We start from the raw sequence: 23816 nt of genomic DNA, 5'->3' as shown, positions 1-23816 counted from the left end.
TAATTTAAATAATACACATAAGTGAAAAATAGAAGCCATAGTTACTCACCTACGATGAGTAAGAAAACTACCACTGACATGTCCTGAGCCATCACATCCTGGTGTTGGACATGACATTCCTTCCGTCTTCACTGACTTCCAAGAGAACTGTGAGCCATTTAGGTACCCATCCTTTTGCCTTTTGGCAGCTAGAGGACACCCTGACGCACTGCGATGGGACGCATATTTTCCAGTTATATGACCCTGACCATCACAACCAGGAACTGGACATCTGGATAGCAGATAGATGAGATAAACTTTATTGTCTTGCCATCATATACCTGGTAGCCTCTACAACAAAGTCAAAATAAACCCGACATGAAAAGAAAAGAACAGTCATGCACTGTGGTCTTAAAAATAGTCAAGATACCCTGCAGTGGGTAAAATTACAAGCAGAACTATACTAATACGACAAAAATATATTCTTTGATACACTAGGAGGAGGACAACCAGTAGACAAAGTCACAGCTGTTGATTTTGTGCAATTGCAGCAAAAGGACTGAGATATATATTTGAATTGCAGGCGTTCATTACAGTAAATATCACATTGGAATTGAAATGTTGGTTACTGAGCTCCACTTAGGAAGGAAATTGCCCATAAAAACTCTATAAGCATAAAATCCTAGTTAGTATAATCCTTGGTACATTTTATTTATGTGCATGGAATCTAAAGAAGACTTGTCTAAAGTCACGAAAATGTTTTAACAGTTAGGTATGAAGTGATCATAACACCTCATCGTAAATGCTGAGCACCTTTAACCACTCTCTGAATAGGAGGGATTATAACAAACTATGTGCTACAGCCTAGAGAGATCAATGAAAGCAGTTCTGTGTTCATCTGATGGTTTTCCTTACTTGGGAATTCCCTCATATATTTCCCTTGTATACGTCTAAAAACTAAATGACCAGGGTTAAAAGGTTAGAAGTTAGAATCTTTTCAAAGTGAAATGTTTAAATGAAATAATGTTTTTTCAGTATGCTGTTACAGAACACATATCAAAACTTGGCTGGTTACTTCGCCGTCTGTCTGACACTGAAATATTGCTGCAGCTCTTCACTGAGGATCCAGTCCTGAATGGTGTAAGGGTGTAAGCAGCTGTTAAATCCACTGAGTTCAGTGACCACTGATACCAGAGCACATTGTAAGAAGAAACCAAGACTTACAGGTAGGCATTTGTTCCTCATGCAGACTGCACAGATAGCTTTGTTGCAGCAATCTCTTATAAATACTCAATTCTCTATTCCCATAACTACTTTATTTAGCATGTGTGATTTGTCTATAGTATGCAAGTATGTTTAAGGGTTTTTTTTGGAGAAAAAGATCTAGGTAATTTTTTAATTTCATGTGAAAAACATATTTCAAATTTTCAAAATTATAGAAGATTGTGCCCTTGGCTGAATGTTGTATCCTTTGCTGACTAAATCAGCAGAGATCCTTGATTTGCAGTTCACTCACAGAAATCAGTGGGCCATCTGCTCTTGGATAACTATCATGCAATAACATTTATGCTTTTATAAAAAGCTGAAGATACATATGACCTTATAAAACACATGAAGGCCCTTTGACAGTATTTATTCTCACCTAATTGGCTCTTGGTCTTCTTTGTCTTCCTTACTCTGTGCTATCCTGATGCCACTTTTCTTTGCTCGTGGACAGCCTGAAAGACTGAGTGAAAGAAAACAATTTAAAACTCAATTTCTCATTCTTGGGTACAGTTTACAAAGGGTATGCTTTCTATCTGAAAAACAGGCAGATAGGTAATCCTGCCCAGTTTCCAAAATCAGAGCTCAAGTGGTTTAAGTAAGTAGAGCTGCAGTATGCAACCACGAGGGGGAATCCGCGTATCTCGGTTTGTGCTGCTGGGCAGGACTGCAGGCACCGTGGAGACCACACGCACAGGCATCCCTGAGGAGCCAGTGAAAGCAGTTCTGCCTAATAATCCTTCCAAGCTGACTCGGCAGCAGCAGCGACAGTTTTAGAAGGAATAGAAGCCAGTGCTTCAGGGCTGACAGACATTATGGCCTCTGTATGTCTGAGAGGGACAGAAGAATAGGCTCAGAAAACAGGAGTCCTTGGATAAGACATCAGAAACACTAACAAACCTTCCCAAACATCATGTAAGAATCCTATAGGACGGTAGAATAAAGACATAGCCATGCTCAGAGCTGTACAGTGCCTTCCTGAGAAAGAGTTTAAGTGCTCACAACTCACCCAGACAAAAAGATTTGGTAAAGATAAATTTGTATGTTAGCCTAAGCAGTGTTACATTTAAACAGACACTGAGAATGCTGGGCTTAACTACGCAAGACAGAAAAGATATAGCTATTCTAAGATTTTATAAGCTCAGCTTTCCCCTTGTGTATGAAAAATTCATTATAGAAACCATTTAGTAAACTTGTCATGACTTTAATGGATATTTAAAATTTTTTTAAGTCGTTGCTAACCAAGGACACAAACATGTCTATCAAAAAAATCATGCTTTGTCCTCTACTTAAGTGTTACTTCCATCTGAATATCGACATTAAAAAAGAAATTCATCAGTAGAACACCACCTTCAAAAGTATTCAGATGAGAGACAAAGTAGTGTCACCAAAGAAAAGTGTCCGTAGAGAAAGATACAAAATAGAATATGAAATTTTTGTTTCAACATAACAAAGGGTACTTCAGGGTATATAGTAGGTCCTGTCTTCAGGAAGAAGACAGAAATAGCAGTAGACAAATTTTCAGTTATTTTGTCTTGTAAAGACCAGTGAGGACTGGGAGGAACAAGCAGAGGAAAGGGAGATGCTATCACAGACAGAATTCTATGTTAGTAAATGAAGAATAGAAATAAGAGTTTAATAGTAAGGGAGGAATGTTAGCATAAGATATTGGACACAGCGTATTACCTAATAGCTTCTAGTGAGGTGGCACAGCTACATCTACAGTCGTAAACAGAAGGGACTTAAGACTCCTGTTCTGACCCTGGAGCAGCAAGCTGCCATCTGTACAGCTAAACTCTGCTTCTGTAAAGCAGAATAGCTACAGCCATATTGTTTATAGAAAGTGATTTGGGCCCATGCTGAGCTCCAAATCATATCTGAGAATTGCCTGGGAAAGTTTCAGTGGCCCAGGGTCAGTACCATGCCAGGGGACACACTAACAATTTAATAGTGTAGGCATCTGTACTCTGATGCTTGGACCTGTGCTCTCATCCCATTTCATTTAGAGGCAGCTGATCATTTTCCTTTTTAAAGCAAACTACTCTTTATTAGAACCTGCCTAGTGCACACCAAAGTACCATAGTTACCTGTGTACAAAATAAACCTCAGAAAGCCTGTGCCACTTAAAAAATAGTTTAATTTGAAAATAGTAATATCATAATCTGTAAGAAGACAGATGTAGGATAAACAGAGTCTGAAGGATTTAGAATAAAAGGAAGCAGGCTCTGGGTCAAGGGGACAGTTCAGGAACAGGTTGCTTCATTGCTTCTCATACAACCTGGAGTGCAGAAAGTGAAGGGGAGAGGACAGGAGTTACAGATATCCCTGTCTTATCTGTGAGACCAGGCATACCCACTGTGTGAGAATAATCAGGTTTTGCCTCTGAAAACTAAATAGTTAATAGAAATGCTTCAAAAAGCAATACTTTTTTTAGTAGGTATACAGATGGGTATGCTGGTAGATGATGACATTTCCATAACAAAATCTGAATGAAGAATTTCTGCCTTGATTTAATGCTTTCTACATATTAAATCAATTTAATTATCACCTACTTAGTGGTATTTTGGTGCATCACCTTTTTTGCAATAGATCTTTCTATTCTGTCACTTTGATTTATTAGAAAATTCTAAGCCCATTCAGATCCTCTAAACAGACATTTCCAACAGACAGCTTCTGAGATTATGATTAACTCATTTTTCCTCTGACAGCAGATTCACCAAGAAAACATATGTCAAGGATGAACCTTTGCTTTAATTTTTATTTTTTTTTATTCTGTAATAACAAAAAGCTATTACAAAGTAAACATATTAGTTTGTTTTTATATCAGTTTAATTTCTTATATATGCAGATGAAATACAACAAGGGAAATTCAGCACCGGTATTTGCTGGTATAACTCTCTGCAGACATTGAATGGGTGTGTGGAACTGCAGAATTAGGGCAGAGTTAAATCTGCCTTCATGTGTGCCTGCTGTTGAGCAGCCATTTTAAATACAGATGATACCCAGGCATCTTGGCAGCCATTAGGAGAGAAGTTTGTCATTCCCTTCCTTCTGAAACCAAAAGGGTTGTAAATGATGGTATAGAATACAAACAAAAATGCTAACTCAGATGCAAGAGGAGGTGAACGCTAATTGTCAGTGTGGGAATTAGGAAGCTTCCTAATGCTGTGAGGTCACCCATACTTAACAGCTTCAGATTTAGGCTACTGGTTTGCTGCTCTTTTAAAGAGCATGCATTTTGCCAGCCTCAGAAATGGCCCTAACATATATCATGACCTAAACACTGTGGGGCTGTCTCTGTGCAAATACATCAGGTCTCCTGGGAACACTGGTGGTTTAAGCAAAGAAGACATTACTCCTTCAGTGTCAGTGCCCCTGTGCCTGCAGGCTGCCAAGGAGGCCTTTTGGAACAGAAACAAAGGAGTTATGTGGTCAATATAGACATGTCAGCATTTCAAAAGATTGAATGTGCTAAATCTCAATGGACTGGGAAAACTCCACATGGCTTTATTTTGCAGAATTACTTTATATATCTTTATGTGTACTGAGTATGCTGTACAACCAAATGAAAACTTGGTTCACCATTCATCATTCAGAAATACAAAAATTTAAGATTTTATGATGAAAGTAGGCAAGCTCATGCTCTGGCCCTGCAGTAGCTAGGAGACAGTGCCCAGGGAAAGGGCTTAAAAAACGAGCTGACATGCAGTGATTCTCCCCTGCTAACCCTGCCAGCTTTTAGGTTTCCTATTTTTGACACTTTGCCTTCTGCATCTTCACTGTCCTGCCTGTTTCTGGTTAAATACATGACCAGATACATAAACAGGTTCCTGAAATATCCAAGTCAGGGCATAGCTTCACCAAGCATAGTGCTGGTAGAGCTGAGAGCTCATAAATCCACAAACAGTTAAATGTAGTTCTAAACTTGACCTTAAATTCCTTGGAAAGTGTGATATAATCTCCTACATCATGTAAGTGCTTTTAAAAATGTTTACATCTTCTCCTTTATACCGTTATTTGTACTTTTTATGTTTAACTTTGTGTTACAGAAATTGTTACTGTGATCTTTCATTTTTACAGCATGTAAAGGTATGGCACATTCCCAATCTCTCTCTTATTTATGTTTTCACTTTAAACTCTTTGTTGCTTTTACTGGGAATACATTTAAACTGGGAATTTGTGTATTGGCTAGTTATAGCCAATTGTAAAAGTACAGGGACTTGGCGAAGCAAGCAAATATCCAGACTCAACAGCGTAAGTATGCATGGGAGTAAAGAGCCTTTACTAACAAGAGAGATGAGTTACATTATTATTTATTGATTAAGCAGTGGATAGCTATCTGATTTATAGTTCTGCTACTCATCTATAGTTCTCATATAGCCACAAGTGAATTGCTAATTACAGCATTTGCAGCATTACCTCTATAGTACTACTACCATAATTGATTTTGGGGTACCAAAAATACCCTAATTAGTAAGTGTGAAGCTTTCTTTGGCCCTTGGTAAGAATCACAGTTATAGCTTAGGCAGTTAAAGTAACAGCTTTCATCCATACATTTTTGTCCATTCTTCTGGCTTGACATAGTAAGGTACAGTGTGTTATGATATAAAAACAAGCCAAGCTTTATTATGAAATGTACCAACAGGACTGGTGCATATTACATGAGAGAGTTACTTTTTTCCTTTGATTAAAGCCAGTAAGGCTTCAGCTGGGAGAGGAGGTAAAGAACTGGGTCCAGTTTTGCATTTCAGGAAATAGAGAGGCAGTCTCCAAAAGATTGACAGGAATAACCAGGACATATAATTTGTGGGGAAAAAAAATAAAACAGCAGAAACTTATGAATGTTGAATTGCTTCCATGGGCTACCAGAGATGGTAGAAAAATTGGATTAATTTTCTACAAAGATTTTACTAGATATTAGCAAAAATCTTCCTACCCAGTTGAGTAGTGAGCCATGCTGAAGCTGAGAAATGTTATCTATTGGTTACACCAACCCATGTCTATGTGCAACACTCAATCCTACTTCAATATTAAGAGAGGGAAGAGAGGTCTGTTGAGGTCCTTTCCAGCCCTTCAGTTTTCTGATTTAAAGAACAAAACCTTCTCTTTACGTACCTTCGATGTGAAGCATAATTTCCAGTAATATGCCCAGAGCCATCACACCCAGGGGTGGGACACCTAGAATAATAATGGAAGAGATATGGAGCAGTGTTACTGACAGGAAATATTTAATTACCCATTAAAAAAATATTCATTGGCTCAGTCATTGTTTCCACAGGTGCCAGCCCTGGGGACCTCTAACCATTGCTAAATTCAGCTTAATTCCACACTGGGAACAAACATACTTCTTTCATTCACAAAATGTTTTTCTTTGCTACTCCTCACCTGCCCACTCAAACACTTTCTGGATATCTCTAGTATCTGCAGTTTAGTGGAGATTTCCAGCAGCAGCCTAACATCCCCGCACCACCAGGAATGAGTAGGGTTGATAGCAAATGGAATATCCCCATAGTGTATGTTTAGGTAATGACTAAAATTACAGTGAGCCATTTTGTTTTCCATCAGAGCTATTGCTCTAATCCTACTGCACAGTGTCATGAGGTCGCACCAGGGAGAAACCCCTCCACCTCTCCATAAAGCAAAAGAAATGTCTAAGGAAAAGGAAATGTGTAGACAGGGAAGTAATGATGGCCTCTTGCGGAGAGACAGAAACCCACCCAAACGCTCCTAAACACCAAGCTACAGCACTAGACAGAGAAGTCACTGATATAGCCATCAGTGGAATTTCTAATAGTAGAACGACATTGGAATCATCAAAGAAAATGGATGCTTTTTTCTACATTGTAAAGACTATTGTGATCACCACAAAATAAGCTAAATTTTAATGCTAAGTAAAATCATTAGCTGGGACTTGAACTGTTACACTAAGTTACAGAAAAGACAAAGGAAGAATTAATTTATATTCATTTTACTGAACAGACGAATGCTGCCTGAATTCCAAAAAGTCAGTTTTCTTGAGCCTGAGGTTTGAATTTTAGCCATGCTTTAAAGCTTCATTTGAAGAAAGCATTCAAATTCAAAAAAGTGTGCACACAAATTCAGATGTTGCATTCTGAAACACCAAATTTTCATAACATTGAACTCTTCCACTATTTGAATCCAAAATTCATGCAGACTTTGGCTTTCCCCCTTTAGTGATATGTGTGCTTTACTCAAAGTTGGTCTATACTGATAAACTTTTGTTTCAAAAAGGTTTCTGCAGAGACTTGAAAGTTTCTTAAAATCAGGAATTAAGCAACCCAGAGTTAAGTGCAACGGGGCTGTCATGTTCCATTAAGCTGAATTTTAGCTCTTTAAAGCCAGTAAGCATTACCTAATTCTGAGGAGCTAAGCAGATCCAAACTTCAAATGCAACCTTGGAAGAGATAAATTAAATTGAAATTTTTTAAATGGAGTTCTCATGGTCTTCATCTGACCTAGTTCAGTTATTCTATAGAAAACATTATAGTAGCACTTCCAGGATGTAAGCTGGTAAAACCACCGGGGTTCAATGTCAGTGAAGTTTCTCTTCTATATACCCAGCAGCATGTGCACTTTGGACAAGAAGTCTAAACAACATCCTTAAAGACAATTCTCTTTTTCTCTCACTTTATGTCTTTGCACAGGACCAAGTACAAGATCACGATCTTGACTAGAAGGCACAAGTATTACTGTGACTCTTAATATCTTAAAGACCAATATACAGGCTAACATCATACATCAATCTTTCTGCTTGTAGAAAGATAAACCCCCTCATTTTTGCATTGGTTCTTCTGATACAACTTAGGTAAAAATATGGCCCTGGGTGAAGAACTCATAGTTCAGTCTGGATGGCCTTTACTATTCATTCTTTGCTGTGGTTTCAAATGGCTAAAACAAGCTCTGGATATTTCTTTAAATTAAAGAAGAAATTTTTTTGAAGTTAGGGCATCTTATATCAAGGATCTTACATTTAAAATAATTAATATCTAAGTATTTACATGTTCTCACTACTTTGTCTTTTAATTTTTATTTTTTGGCAAATGTTTTGGGTTCTGCAGAGAGAGGAATTGACTAAACCTTGGCTTTAAATGAATAAAGAATGAGGAGCCATGAGACTGCTTCTGCATGCTGACTGAGATACTGCAAGAATCCCTTCTTTATGAACCCGTGCTATTTGAAGGCACCATTTTCCTCTACAGATCTTTGAATCCTTTCGAGAATAAGATATTATTAAAACTGAACAATGTTTTTTCTCATCTTTTTCAAGGATTTTGCTACAGGCAGGCATGATTGATAGTGTCTTAACAAACAAGATTTATAAGATGCACCAGTATATCCAATCAATCAGTCTTAAAATCAGATCATTACACCTCAACCATTTGGAAAGTCTTACACAGTTTAAAAATCTAGCTTATTTCTGTGTCATTAAAAAAAAAAATCTTAAGCATTGAAGCTAAAAAAAGAAATCATTGTGTTGTAAATTGAACTGAGAATCTTCACAAAGGCCTCTGTACAGTTCACATCAGTTTAAAATCATACTTTTGATTAAACCAGAAGAGATTTTTTATGTAGGCAAGGATTTTAGAAAGACCTTTCAGATTTTGATTTTGACTCTATAATATTTGTTTTCAAATTTCATAATCTTATATTGACCTAAATGTAACTGATGAAATGAGAGTTTAGTGCAGTTAGCAAGAACATTTTAAAATCCTGGAACATTTTTATTTACTATTTCCATTCTGTGAGAAATGCTTATAACCACTGTGAAATGTAGGATGCAGATATACAGCAGTCTGTTTCAACTATAAAGTTATTACAGTATTTATTTGCTCTTCTAAGCAGATTAGACAAGGAGACAACTACTAGTCCTTGTACTATTCGAATTGTGAGTCTGTATTTTCAGAATGTCTGAATCATACGTAGGACTTGCATATACTCTACTACTTTACTATCAACTACTGCCTGTACATATTTGACTTAACCAATCATATGTACATGTAACAATACCAGAAAAAGGTATGTACAGGTGTTTATAAGAGGCAAATGATATGAAACCCTTGAAAATTAATATCAGAATAAGTGGAGAAAGAAATACACAGTTTTCTCACTTAAAGTGAATGTAATTTGGCAGGGTCAGAAGCTTATTTGTAGACTCTACATAATAGCTTATTGCAGCAAAAGAAATATTTTAGTACTGTAAAAAGTAAGGCGATAAAAGGAACTCACCCTGTAAAGAGTGAAGCTCAGAACATATAACAATAGTGCTTTACCACAAATTCAGGCCACCCAGTAAATGAAAGAGTTGGTCAGTGAATGGTAATGCAGTTAGAACTGCTTTGATGTCCCATTCATTTCACAGACCATCCCAGAGAAGCTTATTTTGGAAACATAAGCATAAACAGAAAGCTGGGCAGGCAGCAAAACAGCAACAACTGTGGCAGGTGGATTCAGTATTGGGCTTAGATTCAATAGCAGGAATGAAAAAAAAGGTAAGAGTCAAACTGAGATAAATAAACCCCACTATCCATTCTTCACCAGGGAAAGGAGCAGCAATTACAAAAGACTTTTTGCACCTAAAGATACTTAGGGAGGTTTCTGGGACTGGGGAGGAAATAGATGCAATGTCCAAATCAGCTCTTGGAGGGTTTTTCCAAATGCCAAAGTTAAAAGTCTTGCTGCAAGTTCAGCTCAGAAAAAAAAACCAAACCAAACAACAAACCCAACAAAACCAAAACAGCTAGCATAGCATTAGCAGACTACAAATAAGATCCACTTTTAAACCTATATTCCTAGGCTTTTAGCTAGATCTACAGGAGCTAGGTAAGCTTACATGTAGTTTACGTATTTAGAATTATAGCTCAATTAGTATGAGACCAAACAGGCTGTTACACAAAGATGCAAAGACAGAACTTAGGTAGTTTTGTATTCATTATTGTATATAGCTTTGGTTGACTTACTTTTAAAATCTATTTTAAAGCATAAATTATTTCTAAAACATATTGATAAAGATATAGTAATCTGCAACATAATGAAAACATTTTGCTTTTTTTCTTTTTCTTTTAGATATTTTACTACACAATGACAATGGCATTTTGGAACCAGAAGGAAAGCAAAAAAAAAAAAATCAGATTGAATTGAATGGGGGAATAAACCAGTAAGTTGTGCAAAAATTCAAAATGGTTCTTCAGAATTTTCCACACTGCAAAAGAACTAGGATTTAATAGAAAATTCTTTCCCATAGTTTTATTTTGACCATGCTGTCAACCTCTATAGTAGAGGTGTGATTTTCTGTTGAAGGTTCAGAAAGGCTAGAGAAATATAATTGTTTCCTGTGGGATTTTTTCATAGCAGAACGTAGAATTTGTTATTGTCTGTTGGTTTCCATTATTTGAGGTTCTGTTTTGACTGAAGCGCTAGGAATGAAATTCATATGTTGGGAGGCTGGAAGACAGACACAGTAATGCTTTGCATTTCTATCTTTCATCTGAAGATCTGAAAGTATTTTTACAAACTATTATTATGTATTTATTTTATAGTTAGATCTCACAATACTGCTTTGAAAAAGGGATAAATGTGGCAGAGGAAAATTGGGGCATAGAGAGGCTAAGTGACTTCACACAGGAGAGAAAAACGGGCTAGAAATACAGATTCTTATTTACTGCTCTGTTTGCAGCTATAGAGATTCATAAACAAAATATTGGGGCTTTTTCCTAGTCAGGTAGTCCAGAAACAAAAGGTTACAAAAGTAAACATGTAATGAATGATATTGCATTTGCAGTTCTCTGAATTGAATATGCGAGGAAAAAGAAAAAAAGGGGAGTGGACAAGAAAGCGAAAGGGATGAGACCCATTGTCAAATTAAGAAAAGGAGTTTTCTGTAAGGTGTGGTAAGTTTCTTGTATGTCTACATCTCTATGAATTTGAGTGCTTGTCAAAACCAACAGGTTTGCAGCTCTTGACAAAAAAGTCCCCTTTGTAACTATGTAAGAGGCCAAAATAGAAAACAAGTTTTCCTCCAGTTTGTATGCCACTCACCACTAACCTGCAGGGAGCACTCCAGGGTGAGAACATCATAAACAGAGCTGTGTGGTCCTCAGTGAAGACATTTTGGCCACAGGTGTGTCAGTTACAGTAAGGGTTGTGGTTATTGCTGCGAAAACACCTATTTAGCAGGAACTGGACAGAAACCAGCAACTCGTTTTGCCTTTACCTTTCTGAGCAGTCAGAGCAGTGCCTCCCAGCCATTACTGTTCTAGCCATCTCTGTGAAAGCAATCTGGATGTGTAAATTTTTGTATCTTATTTTCAGACCCAGATATTTTGGTAGATTGTCAAGCTCTAATTAAGTATGTGAAATGGGAATGCTGCTGGTCCTTTTCCTCATTGTCCTGGGTTCAGCTACAGCAGTCATTTTTTCTCCGTCTTAGTAGCTGGTGCAGTGCTGTGTTTTTGACTTTCAGCCTGGGAACAACGCTGATAACACCGATGTTTTTAGTTGTTGCTCAGTAATGTTTACTCTGACCAAGGACTTTCTCAGCCTCATGCTCTGCCAGGGAGGAGGGGAAGCCAGAAGGAAGCAGAGACAGGACACCTGACCCAAACTGCCCAAATGGGTATTCCTTCCCATAGCACGTCATGCCCAGTATAGAAAATGGGGAGAGTTACCCAGAAGGCCCAGATCGCTGCTCGGGTCGGGCTGGGTATCGGTCGGCGGGTGGTGAGCGGTTGTGTCCTCTCCCCTTGTTATTCCTCTTATCATTATTATTGGTAGCAGTAGTGGTTTGTATTATACCTTAGTTACTGGACTGCTCTTATCTCAACACGTGGGAGTTACATTCCTCCGATTCTCCTCCCCATCCCTCTGGAGCAGGGGGAGGAAGGAGCAGGGGGCAGAGTGAGCTGCGTGGTTCCAGGTTGCCAGCTGGGCTTGAACCACGACACTCATGAAGACACAGAAGAAAAATCATTGTTCTAATTCCAGCAGGACCACAGATGCTTTTCTACTTTTACCCTGTTGTCATTTATTGTCTATTTTTTTACCATAGCATTTGACTTCTGAATTCCTAAAGGTTGATACTTCCTTTTGATGCCTAGACAGAAGCCCTCTACTTACACAACCTATTTGTGACTTTGCAGAGAAAAATGGTTTTGTTAGGATATATTTTTTCTTTTAATTTCCCTCAGTGAAGCTGCATATCTACATATTTCCTCACTCTTTATTTTACTCCTTCCATTTTATTTCCTGATGCCTCTTTCTCCCTACTTTCAATCTGTTGCTCTTTTCACAGTGGAGCAATAGCCTCCATTTGCTTCTGCCCTATACTTTGCTTTCCATCTATATTCCTCTTCAGTGTTTCTCTTCCACATTCTACTTCCTTTTCCAGATGCTTTTCCTTCTTCATTGTCTCTTCTTGTCACTTTTAATTTTTCACTCTCTTCCTTTTGCTTTTTATTCTGTCCGCTTTATCTGATTTCTTCATTCTCTGTTCCACCCTCATCCTTTCTTCCTTTCATGATCTCTAATAACCTTGAAGTCGACAGTTCTTTCTTCTTTCTTCATCTTTGTTCTTTCCATTATCTCTACTTTCATCACCCTTCTTGTCCTCCTTCTCTTTTCTCCCAGCTGATTTTATCTTTCCCATAGTCTGCATTGCTCGTGGTCCTCTCACATTGCTGAGATGACTGGCTACGCATTGCATCCTTGTGTCAGGAGAAAACACTGTGTGTGTGAAACCTTAGCATAGAATTTCTTGGCTGCCAAGACACAATGACTCATTTTAAGTATCTTACACACTTTGATTTTTGTTGAAGTCCTTGTAAGCTTTATCATGGCTTCAAAGGAGTAGACCCAGACTAGCACTGGGTACTTCTGAAAATCAGATTCAGAGCTCATTTGAAGCTCATGTGAATTAGTTCAAGAGGCAACATAAACTCTGTGGGACAGGCATGCAGATAATGAATATTTCAGCAGATCTTCAGTGGAAGAATAAAATGGTTGCATGTTCAAGGCTAAACCTATGTTTTAGTCCTCACAAATATACCCCCAAAAGCATGTGAAGTTAGACCTTTATAAATACCAAAGGCCCATAAAGATTTGTAAGCTGAAAATAAAAAAGTAAGTTAAATTTAATTCATATAGTAATTATGCCCCAGTGTTCAGCCTAACTAAAAAGAGTACTTAATGACACAAATTTAGTTTTAGCAGAAGTGCTAAATACTACTTTTTCATATGTAAAAGTGCAGGTTGGTGATTGGAGAGAAGTGTAGAATGGAAGGATTTGTTGTTTCCACTTTCACTCTACAGTCTTTCTATCCATGAAGGAATGCTGCCAGGCTTATGGAGCTAGTCCAGGCATGAGACTAAAATAATTTTGGCTCAAAGGCTTCGTGAGGTAACTTCAGTCTCTTCAGTCTCTGCTGAGAGATTGCTCTGTCTCTCTTGCTGCCTCTAGAAATCCCCAGCAACTGAATGGTTCTAAACTGGGGGTGGCTGACTGCATATTCTTCTCCTTAGGTAAAATGTAATTAATTCGCTGACATTCTGCATGTACAATTTTTCTGTCCTTAGCTGCTGGTATTATCTGTATAGCATTTCTGCATGTTTTTGAACTGTGTGTGGGTGAGAAAGAACATGATATGGTTTTTAATTACACTGAAATCCATTTTCCTGTAAGTAGTCTAAATGCATCATGCTGGCATTTAAAATATTGCTGTGCACTCAAATGCACAGATACACACAGTGTGTTTAAACTAATTATATTGCTTTAGAAAAAAGAAAAATATTCCTGTGCCTTCAGTTACCACCTCTGCATGTTGCCAGTTCTGCTAGCAGTCAGGACTTCCCAGCTTCCCAGCAGCAAGTGCCATGACGTGCTGCCCGCTGTTCTCACATCTAACACCAGCTTAACCCGCCTAACATGCCAGTTGCCAAAGGCATGGTATATGCCTAATGTGAAATAGCTTCTGTGCACTACCCAGGGGGTGCTCCATTCACAGAAGCTGCCAGGGGGAAGCTGTGAATCAGCTCTCTCCCTGGGCACTTTGCCCACGCTTTCTCTCCTGCCAGCATTGCCTGCCTTGGAGGCAGCACCAGCCAGCTGCAGATCCCCTCCCTGCCGCAGAGAGCAGTTCCTGGCACCAGGAATGAATCAGTTCCAACATATGCAAATTCAAATGTTCATTTCCAAACACCTCAGCCTTTGAAAAAAGGCTCCATTTTTATAACGAAGGATTAATATAAAACCATCGAGGCATGGAGAAAAACGCAGGAGAAGACAGCCTTAAGAGAACAACCCCAACAACTAGGAGCAAAGCCATGTGAGGTCTCTGTCTCTTAATAGCTTCACAGAATCAAACAATCAGCTAGGTTGGAAAAGACCTTTAAGGTCATCATGTCCGATCATCATGTCCAATCATCATCGCAGGACTGCCAAGTCCACCACTAAACCATGTCAATAAAGGCCTCATCTACATGGGTTTTGAATATTTCCAGGGACAGTGATTCTACCACTTCCCTGGCAGCCTGTTCCCATGCCTGACAACCCTTTTGGTGAGAAAGCTTTTCCTAATATTCAGAATAAACCTCCCCTGGCACAGCTTGAGGTCATTTCCTCTTGTCCTATCGCTTGTTACTTGGGAGAAGAGACCAACCCCCACCTCACTACAACCTCCTTTCAGATAGTTGTAGAGAGCAAAAAGGGCCCCCCTGAGCCTCTCTCCTCTAGACTAAAGACTGTCATATCCTTCAGCCATTCCTCCTAAATCCTGTCATATCCTTCAGCCATTCCTCATAGGACTTGTGCTCCAGGCCCTTCACCAGCTTTGTTGCCCTTTTCTGGACCTGCTCCAGCATCTCAATGTCTTTCTTTCAGTGAGGGGCCCAGAACTGAACACAGTACTCGAGATGCGGCCTCACCAGTGCCCAGTACAGGGGGATGATCACTGCCCTGGCCCTGCTGGCCGCACTGTTGCTGATACAGGCCAGGATGCTGTTGGCCTTCTTGGCTGCCTGAACACGCTGCAAGCTCATGTTCAGTGGCTGTCAATCAGCACCCCCAGGTCCTTTTCTGCTGAGCAGCTTTCCAGCCACTCTTCCCCAAGCCTGTAGCATTGTATGAGGCTGTTGTGGCCCAAGTAATAATAATAAATAATAATAATGCTATTATAATATAATAATGCCATGCTTAGGGGAAAAAAAACCCAAAACACATGGTCTTTCTTCAGTAATTTTGAGTAGACACATCTGTTTCTGAAGAAGAATGTCCTATTCCTAGAATTCCTGATTAGTCTATTAGTATGGGAACCACAAGCCCCTCAGGAATATCTGCCACTCAGACACTGAACAGCAAGACTGGTCCAGTCAGGATTTGCAAAACAGCCAGTAACATGATTTTTCTTGTTCGCAGTGTATGAAAATAGGTCCGAGCAGAGCACTTGAGGCGAGTGGCACAGATAGCATTTTGGTTTTCTTCATCTTAAAAGCTGCCTTCAAAAGCATGTACAACTGGCCTAACTTTTCTTTTTATGATGTATATGGAAGTGTCAGCCCAAAACTAAATTAAACTTAAGCCAAATACTGAGTGCTTTGAAAATGCAGTCTTTAAAGTAAGGATTTTTTTTCCTCTCATAAGAGTTCAGTAGCCTGTTGATTGCCTTGAATGTCATAAAATTGTCAATAGCATAATTCTTGACTTGTTGTCTCTGTGTTGTTGCTTCTCTGATGTTCTGCTCATATATCTGCTTCACATCTGCTTCTCCCAGGTGAAGAAATTACCAATGGGTCTGGTGGGCACAAGAGTATGACCTTGAATTTGTTACTTCCTGAGAGTTTCCTGGAGGTTGGGGATGACTTCAAAATCTATGAATCTGGAATACTCAAAATGGGCAGCATCTCCCCAAGAAACACTGGTAAAAGCTATCAGATTAGGACTGTTAAAAGCAGAGGAAACAAATTAACAGCTTTCATGTAGTCTGTGGCTTTAACAATCCAGGTTAACATTTGGATAAATGGAGCAAACTCTCAAGGGTTTTGCTTTCCCAGACAGATAAAGCAGAGTTACTACTTTCTATTTTGGGGGTGAAGAGTCAACAGCAAAAGAGTAAAATCCATCAGTCTGAGTTTCATGAAAACAAGCAGCTTTTTTCCTCTAGGCCTAAAAACATTTGTCAGAAGACCAAGTGGGGAAATGTGAAAATACTGAGTGTGAATTATATCAGACTGTGAGAGGCAGCCTGGTCTAGTAAGAAGGCTAATGAACAATACAGCTAAGGGAAATCCAGTTTTGTTTCTGATTTTCTGTATGAGTTTATACTCATTTTTGAAAACGTCTCAGACTTGTTCTAATTGTTCCGGTGATTGACTTAAACTCAGGCTCCACCAATCCCGACTATTAAGTGTAACTCTACTGTTTACTCGAGCCCTAATTTACCATTTACCTACAATGTTAAGCAAGACCTAATTAATACTGAAGGGAAAAATTCCTAGTGCAGGTTGAGTCATGAACCTGTCTGCCAGGAGGAACGGTTGGCCATGACCACAGCTATGCCCACCCATATAAATACTCCATCCTACTGCCTTGAGCTAGTCTCAGATGGTAGACAGCGGGCAGACAAATCAGGGCTAATGAAGTAACACTTAGGAGGGTACAGTGTCTTTTGTATTCTTCCCAGCCCTCTGAGAACTATAAACATTAAGCTGCAAGTTTGCTTTGCTGAAAGACATTGCAGGACGGTTATGGGCCCAGGGCATTTGATATACAAGGCTGAGAGAACTGGCTTGTTCATTCTTATGAAGAACAGTCTAAGAAATCTTATTGCTGTCTATAAATACATAACAAGATGGTGTGGTGAAGGCATGGCTAAAGTTTTATCAGAGCTGCATAGCTGAAGAATAAGAGAAATGGGGATAAGGTTCAGCATGGGAAAGCCCGATTCGTTATAAACGACAAAAAAATTCCATCAGATTGGTCAAACACTATCACGAATTGTGGGAACTCTAACCTTGACTGAACAAGAGCCTGAGCAACCTGCCCTGGCTGGGCTTGGTCTGAGCAGGAGTTTGGATTAAGTAACATTTGGAGTGCCCTGACTACATAATCTTATAATTTGTTAATACATCTTAGAAACTGTATGAGGCGGCATACTGTTTGGCCTCCTATTGGCAGTACAGATGCAGGCTTATTTCCAGAAAGATCAATCATCATCTTTCTACGTGATTTCAGTTCCTTCTTGATAGCTTAAGTTCAATCATCAGTCAATTTCTTTGTATAGTTGTATATATTTGAGATATTTGTTTGTATATGTTCTTTTCAACAATTGAAAGTTATGACTTTGAAGCCTAGTTTACAGAGCTAATGAAAGCTCCAAAATTGTCAGCAAGGCAGATAAAGTAGATCACACCAAATGTCCTGACTAGTGAGAGGGACTGTGTGTCTGACATAACACTCCCAGTTTCTACTCCAGGCATCCATCTGCCTCTGCTTCAGAGTTTCTGTTCATCCCGAAAGGATGTTGCAGCTGTCTGGGTAGCAGTAAAAGAAACAACAGAGCTAAAAGTACAGCATTCAATATCCTGAAATTGGTGCCATTTCACCGTAACCTGTCAGACTGCATGAGGCAGATCGCACATTATGTGAACAAAGGAGACATTCCTTCAGTGAGGGCAGGAAGCTCAGATAAGACCATTAAAACTGTTCCAACATACACTATTCTTTCTTGTGCTGGAATCTGAGACTGTATTGAACAGCACTTAAGTAATAATTCCAGTTTCATAAGAACATCTGAAGGTATCATTAAGTAAAGCACTTGAAAATGAATTGTGCTTTTTATCGTCATGGGATATGCTCTGGTGTCTTTTCTTACTTTGGCCCTTCTTACTTTCTCCTTAAATTTAACAAAGGAAGAAAGCCCATGCTTTTGTACAATTTCCCCTTCTGCAGCTCCCTTAAGATTAGGCAGTACAAGCTCAGTTTATACTGTAAACATTTCATGAAAGAGCCACTTTAATGTCGCAGTCTAATAGCTGCAGAAATAGTTTCCTAGAGAGCTGTGCAGATTGCTGGAGAGGTCAGAGGTTACAAACAGGGATAAATGGCTGTACAGCACAATGGCACTGTGCGACTGCATACTGCAGTGTAGAAAACAGCTTGCTTGCCCAGAAACACTTTACCCACAGTTGGCAATGGAGGCAGGGAGAGAAAGTGCTCATGTTCTATTATACCTTAGGGCTCACGCTCTCATGCACTGCAAAATTAGAAAAGCAGCCTTGAGTGAGAGGCTAACAACTCTGCCTTACATGATTTTTACAAGAAAAAGGTTTCCTCTGATTTTTTAAAGCAATACATTTATTTTCCAAAATCACCTGTTGGTTTTGTGTGCTTATAATCAAATAGCCCTGAGCATCTTCCTACTGCTCCTTACTCTGATTTCTAATTCACTAGGTTAGTGTTGATACAGGTCTTTTCTAAAGATTGATTAATACTTTTTCCAGGCTGGCAAAGAAAAGCCAAAACATTCTTTTTTTTTTGTGTGTTTTTTTTCTCAGAGTAGATCCTGGATTCAAACTCTGACAAAATATTTTAAATCACTATCCTTACTAACATTCCTGTTAATTAACTGCCTCCTGACAGGAACACAGCTGAAACACAAATTCTCTGTTTTGATTAGCTCAGAGGTGGTGATCCTCAGCTATACATGACATGGAAGAAGAAGAGCACCTTATTAACCTCCTGGCATGAAGTAGGTATAGGCAGAATTCCACTCTCAGCATCCATTCAAGCAAAGGGAAAAACACTGATTTCAAGACGAATATAGCATCACAGGAAAGTCAACTGCAAGACTGTAGAACGTGTTACCCTGCAAATTATATTTTACAGAAATGTCTCCCACAGGTTGCCACTTCCCAGTGCTCATTGTTGTGGACTGTGTCTCTTGTGCGTCATGTAATCCACTGGCAGATTCTTCAGAAACTGACAATTTCCCATTTCTATGGTGAGGGAAATTTATAAGAAAAAAATACCCTTTGGATAAATACCTTATTTCTTACATTTACTTTACCTTTGGAAAGTATTTTCATTGACATGAACAAACAAAAAATGTTTTTCTTAGCCTTAAAAACAATCCCACTACCTTGAAATGTCTTTTAAAGTTTAAGATGGAGTAAAATGATTTTTGAGATCCTTTTGATTTTGTAAGACTTTATACAAAGATATAAAATGCATTTGGCCTGTGGTAACATTCACAAGACACATTATTAACACATTGGTTAACATTCATAAGAATTTTTGCAAAATTTGGAGATATGTGGTCCTGAAGGTTTACTAGTCACCTATTTTTGAATCAGTAGCATTTACTCTGGGTTCACTAGAGTTAATGCCAAACTTCGTAAAAATGGAATTAAAATCACGCAATCTATGGTTAACACATTGTTTCTGGATACATGTTTTGCATATAAACTAGTAGACAGATACCTTTCATATGCATTAAATATTACTTATAATTTACAGAAGTTTATTGTATTAAACTAAAATATAAACTCAAACAGAAGTTCAGTCATTTCCTTGCCAATATTTTACTAAATAATACTATAAAAATACCTTTTTCTTGTAAAACGAGTAATGATAGGACTCTGTCTATGACAGTATCAACCAGAAATGGCTTTTGTCAAGTGTGAGGAGTGCAAATTCTGATCACGCATGCATGGAATTTGGCCTTGTAATGTTGTTCTCACTCCATTAAAAACATGCTGCTCAGGGAAAGCTTTTCAAAGGTACAGAACATAATCTCAGACCCAAAGCCAGCTAAAGATGGTGGGAGGTTTTCCATTGATTTAAGAGGACTTTGGATCAGGTCTCAGGAAAGACTCAGAACCACTAAAGGTCTTTTTCTGTAAATGGGAGTGTTGAGGATTAAACCTTAACTGGCTTTAAAAATAACAAAATAAAATTCTTAATAATTCCACTCTTTCAGGTTGTTCACAATGAAGTCACAACAGATGTATTGGGTATTATTGAAAAAAAGGCCCTCGCCCCTCCTCCATTACACCTATACTTATGGAACATACTTACGCTTTCCTGACAGATGTTTCTTGATTAGTGCATCAGAGGAAAACAAATCACCACCTACAATGGTTCCTGGAGAAGCCTTGAGGAGAAACCCATAATCTATATTTTTTTTTAAATTATTCAGTTCTTTTCATATAAATTTTTATGATTTCCCTATTTTTTCCGTAATTTGCTTGTAACTCTTATTCATAGGGAACAAAACCAGTGATTTACTTCTGCAGTGTCCAGCATACCCAACATTTACAGCTTTTAAATTAAAACTTATTTGTGAAATGCATAGCAGTTAAAAGACTAGATACTGAATTCACTCCCTTTTAAAGAATAACCCTGGTATTTAAAAGAAAAATATACAAATATTTGTAAGAAATGTTTTTGATTTTTTTTCCTTTTTATATTTATTGTCTGATATCATGTCTATTTCATGGCTGAATTACAGATTCAGATCATATAGCCAAAAAGTAAATTGTATGTTGTTTACCTATTAAACTCTGAATTCAGCATTCAGTAGACTGCATTTCATACAGGGCCATTTTAGTTCTTTTAGCTACCATCAGTTTATACGAGCAAACAAAATCCCTAAACTCATAGTTTTACAGGCAAAATGAGTAAGTTGTGATTTTCTACAACATCTGGTTTAAAATGCTTTTTGCATGAACTATGTGTTCAAGAAAAATGCTAGACTGAATGGCCTGGAAAAAAATAGTTCTCTACCTGTAAAAAGAAAAAAAAGAGGGGGGGGGGGAAATACTATGGCTTGGTTTTCTTATAAACTGCTTCTGTATGATTTGATTCCTTTCCTACTTAATATAGAAGTGCTCCAGTATCTAATCTCTTTGCAAGAAATTATATTTATAGCTCTTTTAAGATGATCATATGCTTTCATAATGATATTCCCATTAATTTGCAGTCTGAAAATCTGGAAACTAGATTCCATTTATTCCATATACCATTAGCTCTGAAGCCTGAAGGTGGCTTTTTAAATATCACCCTGATTGACTACTTTATAGCTGAACGTTTTAATGAAACTATGTAAATAGTATAATTTTGGAAATGGCATCTTAAGTATAATTTATTTAGAGGTTTTCTTAAAGGTCTGTCTTTATTTTCTTTTTACCACAGTAAAAAAAAAATGGATAACAACAGTAATATGCTTATACTGCAGTCCTCCTCTGGCTCTATTTTATTACAGAAAACAGACACTGCAGTACTGCAGATACACTGGAGCTGAGTGCAGTGTAAGCACAGTCAAGCATACAAAAAATAATTAATGATGGCCAGTGTTAAAATACTCCTCAAAATCTATGGTTGTTTCACACAGTGTGCACCAAATGAGCCCATGCTGAAAGAGCACAGTGTCGTTATCTGTGAAAGGAGAGAAATCAGCAGACTGAAGCAGTGGAAATTCTGTGTGTGTTAGGGTAGAAGAGCAGTTTTTACATGCAGATGAGCAAATGTAAATTCCACTTACTGGGAATACAAAAAATATTGTAAAAGAATATTATGATGAGGTGTTTATGAGGGATATGGGATATTTTAGAGAAATAGATACTACAGTGCTGCAAAAAATGTGTGCCACATAAAGTCCCAATAGCACTGAGATAGATAAAAATAAAGGGGTGAACTTGACTTCATGGCAAAATCAGATGTTACTGTGCAGATACAGACACCAAGTAATCAAGTTAGCAATTGGCCATTTTAAGAAACCAAACAATGCAAGGAGTTTTATAACTTCAAAAGATTTAAATAAGGCAATCAAACATGAATGCTAACCCAAGAGAGCAGCTGAGGGCATCAGCCCAGATCATCACTGTTGTATCTTAGCATAACTCTAAAGGCAATGGAGCTATGCTAATTTACACCAACTGAGGATCCAGACAATCATATTCAGGACTTTGAGTGATAATATTACTTTTGTTTTGGGGTATATATTAAAGGGTTTTGGCAAGTCTGACCAAACACAGAAAGTGCAAAACACTGCACTTTTAATCCCCTTTTAGCAACTGTATAGTTTATGCAACTTCCCATAGGGATTGCCTCAGCACTTGGGATATACCACAGCATCATGTTGCAGATCTTTGCGGATCTGGATGGAATGAGAAATTGGTTATGATCTGTTGATTTGAAGCAAAAATGATCAACATCACAATGGCAGTTTGCACAATAACCAAATTGTGCCAAAGACCCTTGAATTGAATATGAGCAAATGACAGGCTGAATGAGATTAATTATGTAGGACACATTCAATGACAAAGAAGTATGACCAAACCCAAGGAAGGCGGAGGCAAGTATACAAATGGAAAGACTCCAAGACAAGGAGGCCTTAGAGAGATTCATTGGGCATATTAACATAACTAAGTAAATTCATTGATAATCAATCGCAATTAAGTGCTCCTCTCAGAATAGCTGCTTAGTGACTGCACAGAATGGCACTGGAATGACTGACAAGAGAAAAGTTTTGAAAATTAAAATAAACTGCCAAATAAACATTCATACTGAAATATTTGGCAATTAGTGGAGAGCTTAGGAACTATGGGTTGTATCTTCAAAACTGCCTATGTTGTTATTGCAGACACTGAATTCCACTTTCAAAGTTAGACATATAGAAGTTGCAAGGATATAGATGCCCAGCACTTACATTCCTTCTGAAAACAAAGTTTAGACTCTTAAGTCATACAGGTTGTTTCGAAAAAGTTACTCTAATTCAGTGAATGTTCACTGGAATTGAGACTATTTTGGGTGACATCTAAGTGGCAAATGGTTTTAAACACTGATCAAAACTCAAACAGTATAAAAGTACAGTTATCAATAGCTTTTGTTTATAATAGTTGAGTACATAAAGAAAAAGGCCATAAACTATTTGGGTATTGTAGATGCCACTATGCAAATGAAGCCTCTAATTTCAGAACATTTCATGGTATTGAAAACTTACTAAGGCCCTGATTCTGCAAGGTGCTTCATGCAAACAATATTGTGCCTGCATGGAACATTTCACAGGATCAGAGGTACTGATATGCAGATGTTTTTTAAGGAGCTTTTTAGAGAGCACATGCTTTTAAGGCTATCTCTCAGTAATGAAAACAATGATGAAGGGTTTTATGTAAACAGAACTCAAGTATTTTCCATTTTGGAGACAAAAGTTGACAAACTCAGGTGAGAAAAATGGAATGACTCAACCTTACTGGAGTCTGAATGAGTTATTCTAACAGAAAAAAAGCCCAGCCACTTCCATATGTAAAACTTATTGCGACTACAGTGATGAGGTTGCTGCAGATGATGGGTTTCTATACAAAGGACATTATCATAACACCACACAACATGAGGTTGGAAATGCTAGGTATAACCTACAGTGCCCATTTGAGTATTGAGAAGTGCAGGAACAGAGCCCAAGGTGTTCTGTTCTGGCCAGGCATGCATGCTGCCATCAAAGATAAGGTATCCAAGTGGAAATCTGCAATAAATACAGGAAACAAAAATGCAAAAAAAACCCACTGAA

General features: G+C 38.1%; 1 protein-coding gene across 1 annotated transcript in view; it reads right to left on the bottom strand.

Annotated features, from left to right (window-relative positions):
- Positions 1 to 23816, bottom strand: part of MYT1L (myelin transcription factor 1-like) — a gene marked incomplete at its 5' end in the record, with an annotated part of 102742 nt that overhangs the window by 26801 nt on the left and 52125 nt on the right. Inside the window, 3 exons of the mRNA XM_010010801.1 lie at positions 50 to 271; positions 1622 to 1705; positions 6358 to 6420. Coding sequence (XP_010009103.1) covers positions 50 to 271; positions 1622 to 1705; positions 6358 to 6420 — 369 coding nt within the window. The remainder of the gene's footprint in view (positions 1 to 49; positions 272 to 1621; positions 1706 to 6357; positions 6421 to 23816) is intronic.

Source organism: Nestor notabilis, unplaced genomic scaffold (assembly GCF_000696875.1).
Source record: "Nestor notabilis isolate BGI_N333 unplaced genomic scaffold, ASM69687v1 scaffold14383, whole genome shotgun sequence".
Classification (NCBI taxonomy): domain Eukaryota; kingdom Metazoa; phylum Chordata; class Aves; order Psittaciformes; family Psittacidae; genus Nestor; species Nestor notabilis.
Note: the sequence above shows the minus strand (reverse complement) of the source record. Positions and strands in the feature narration are given on the sequence as shown.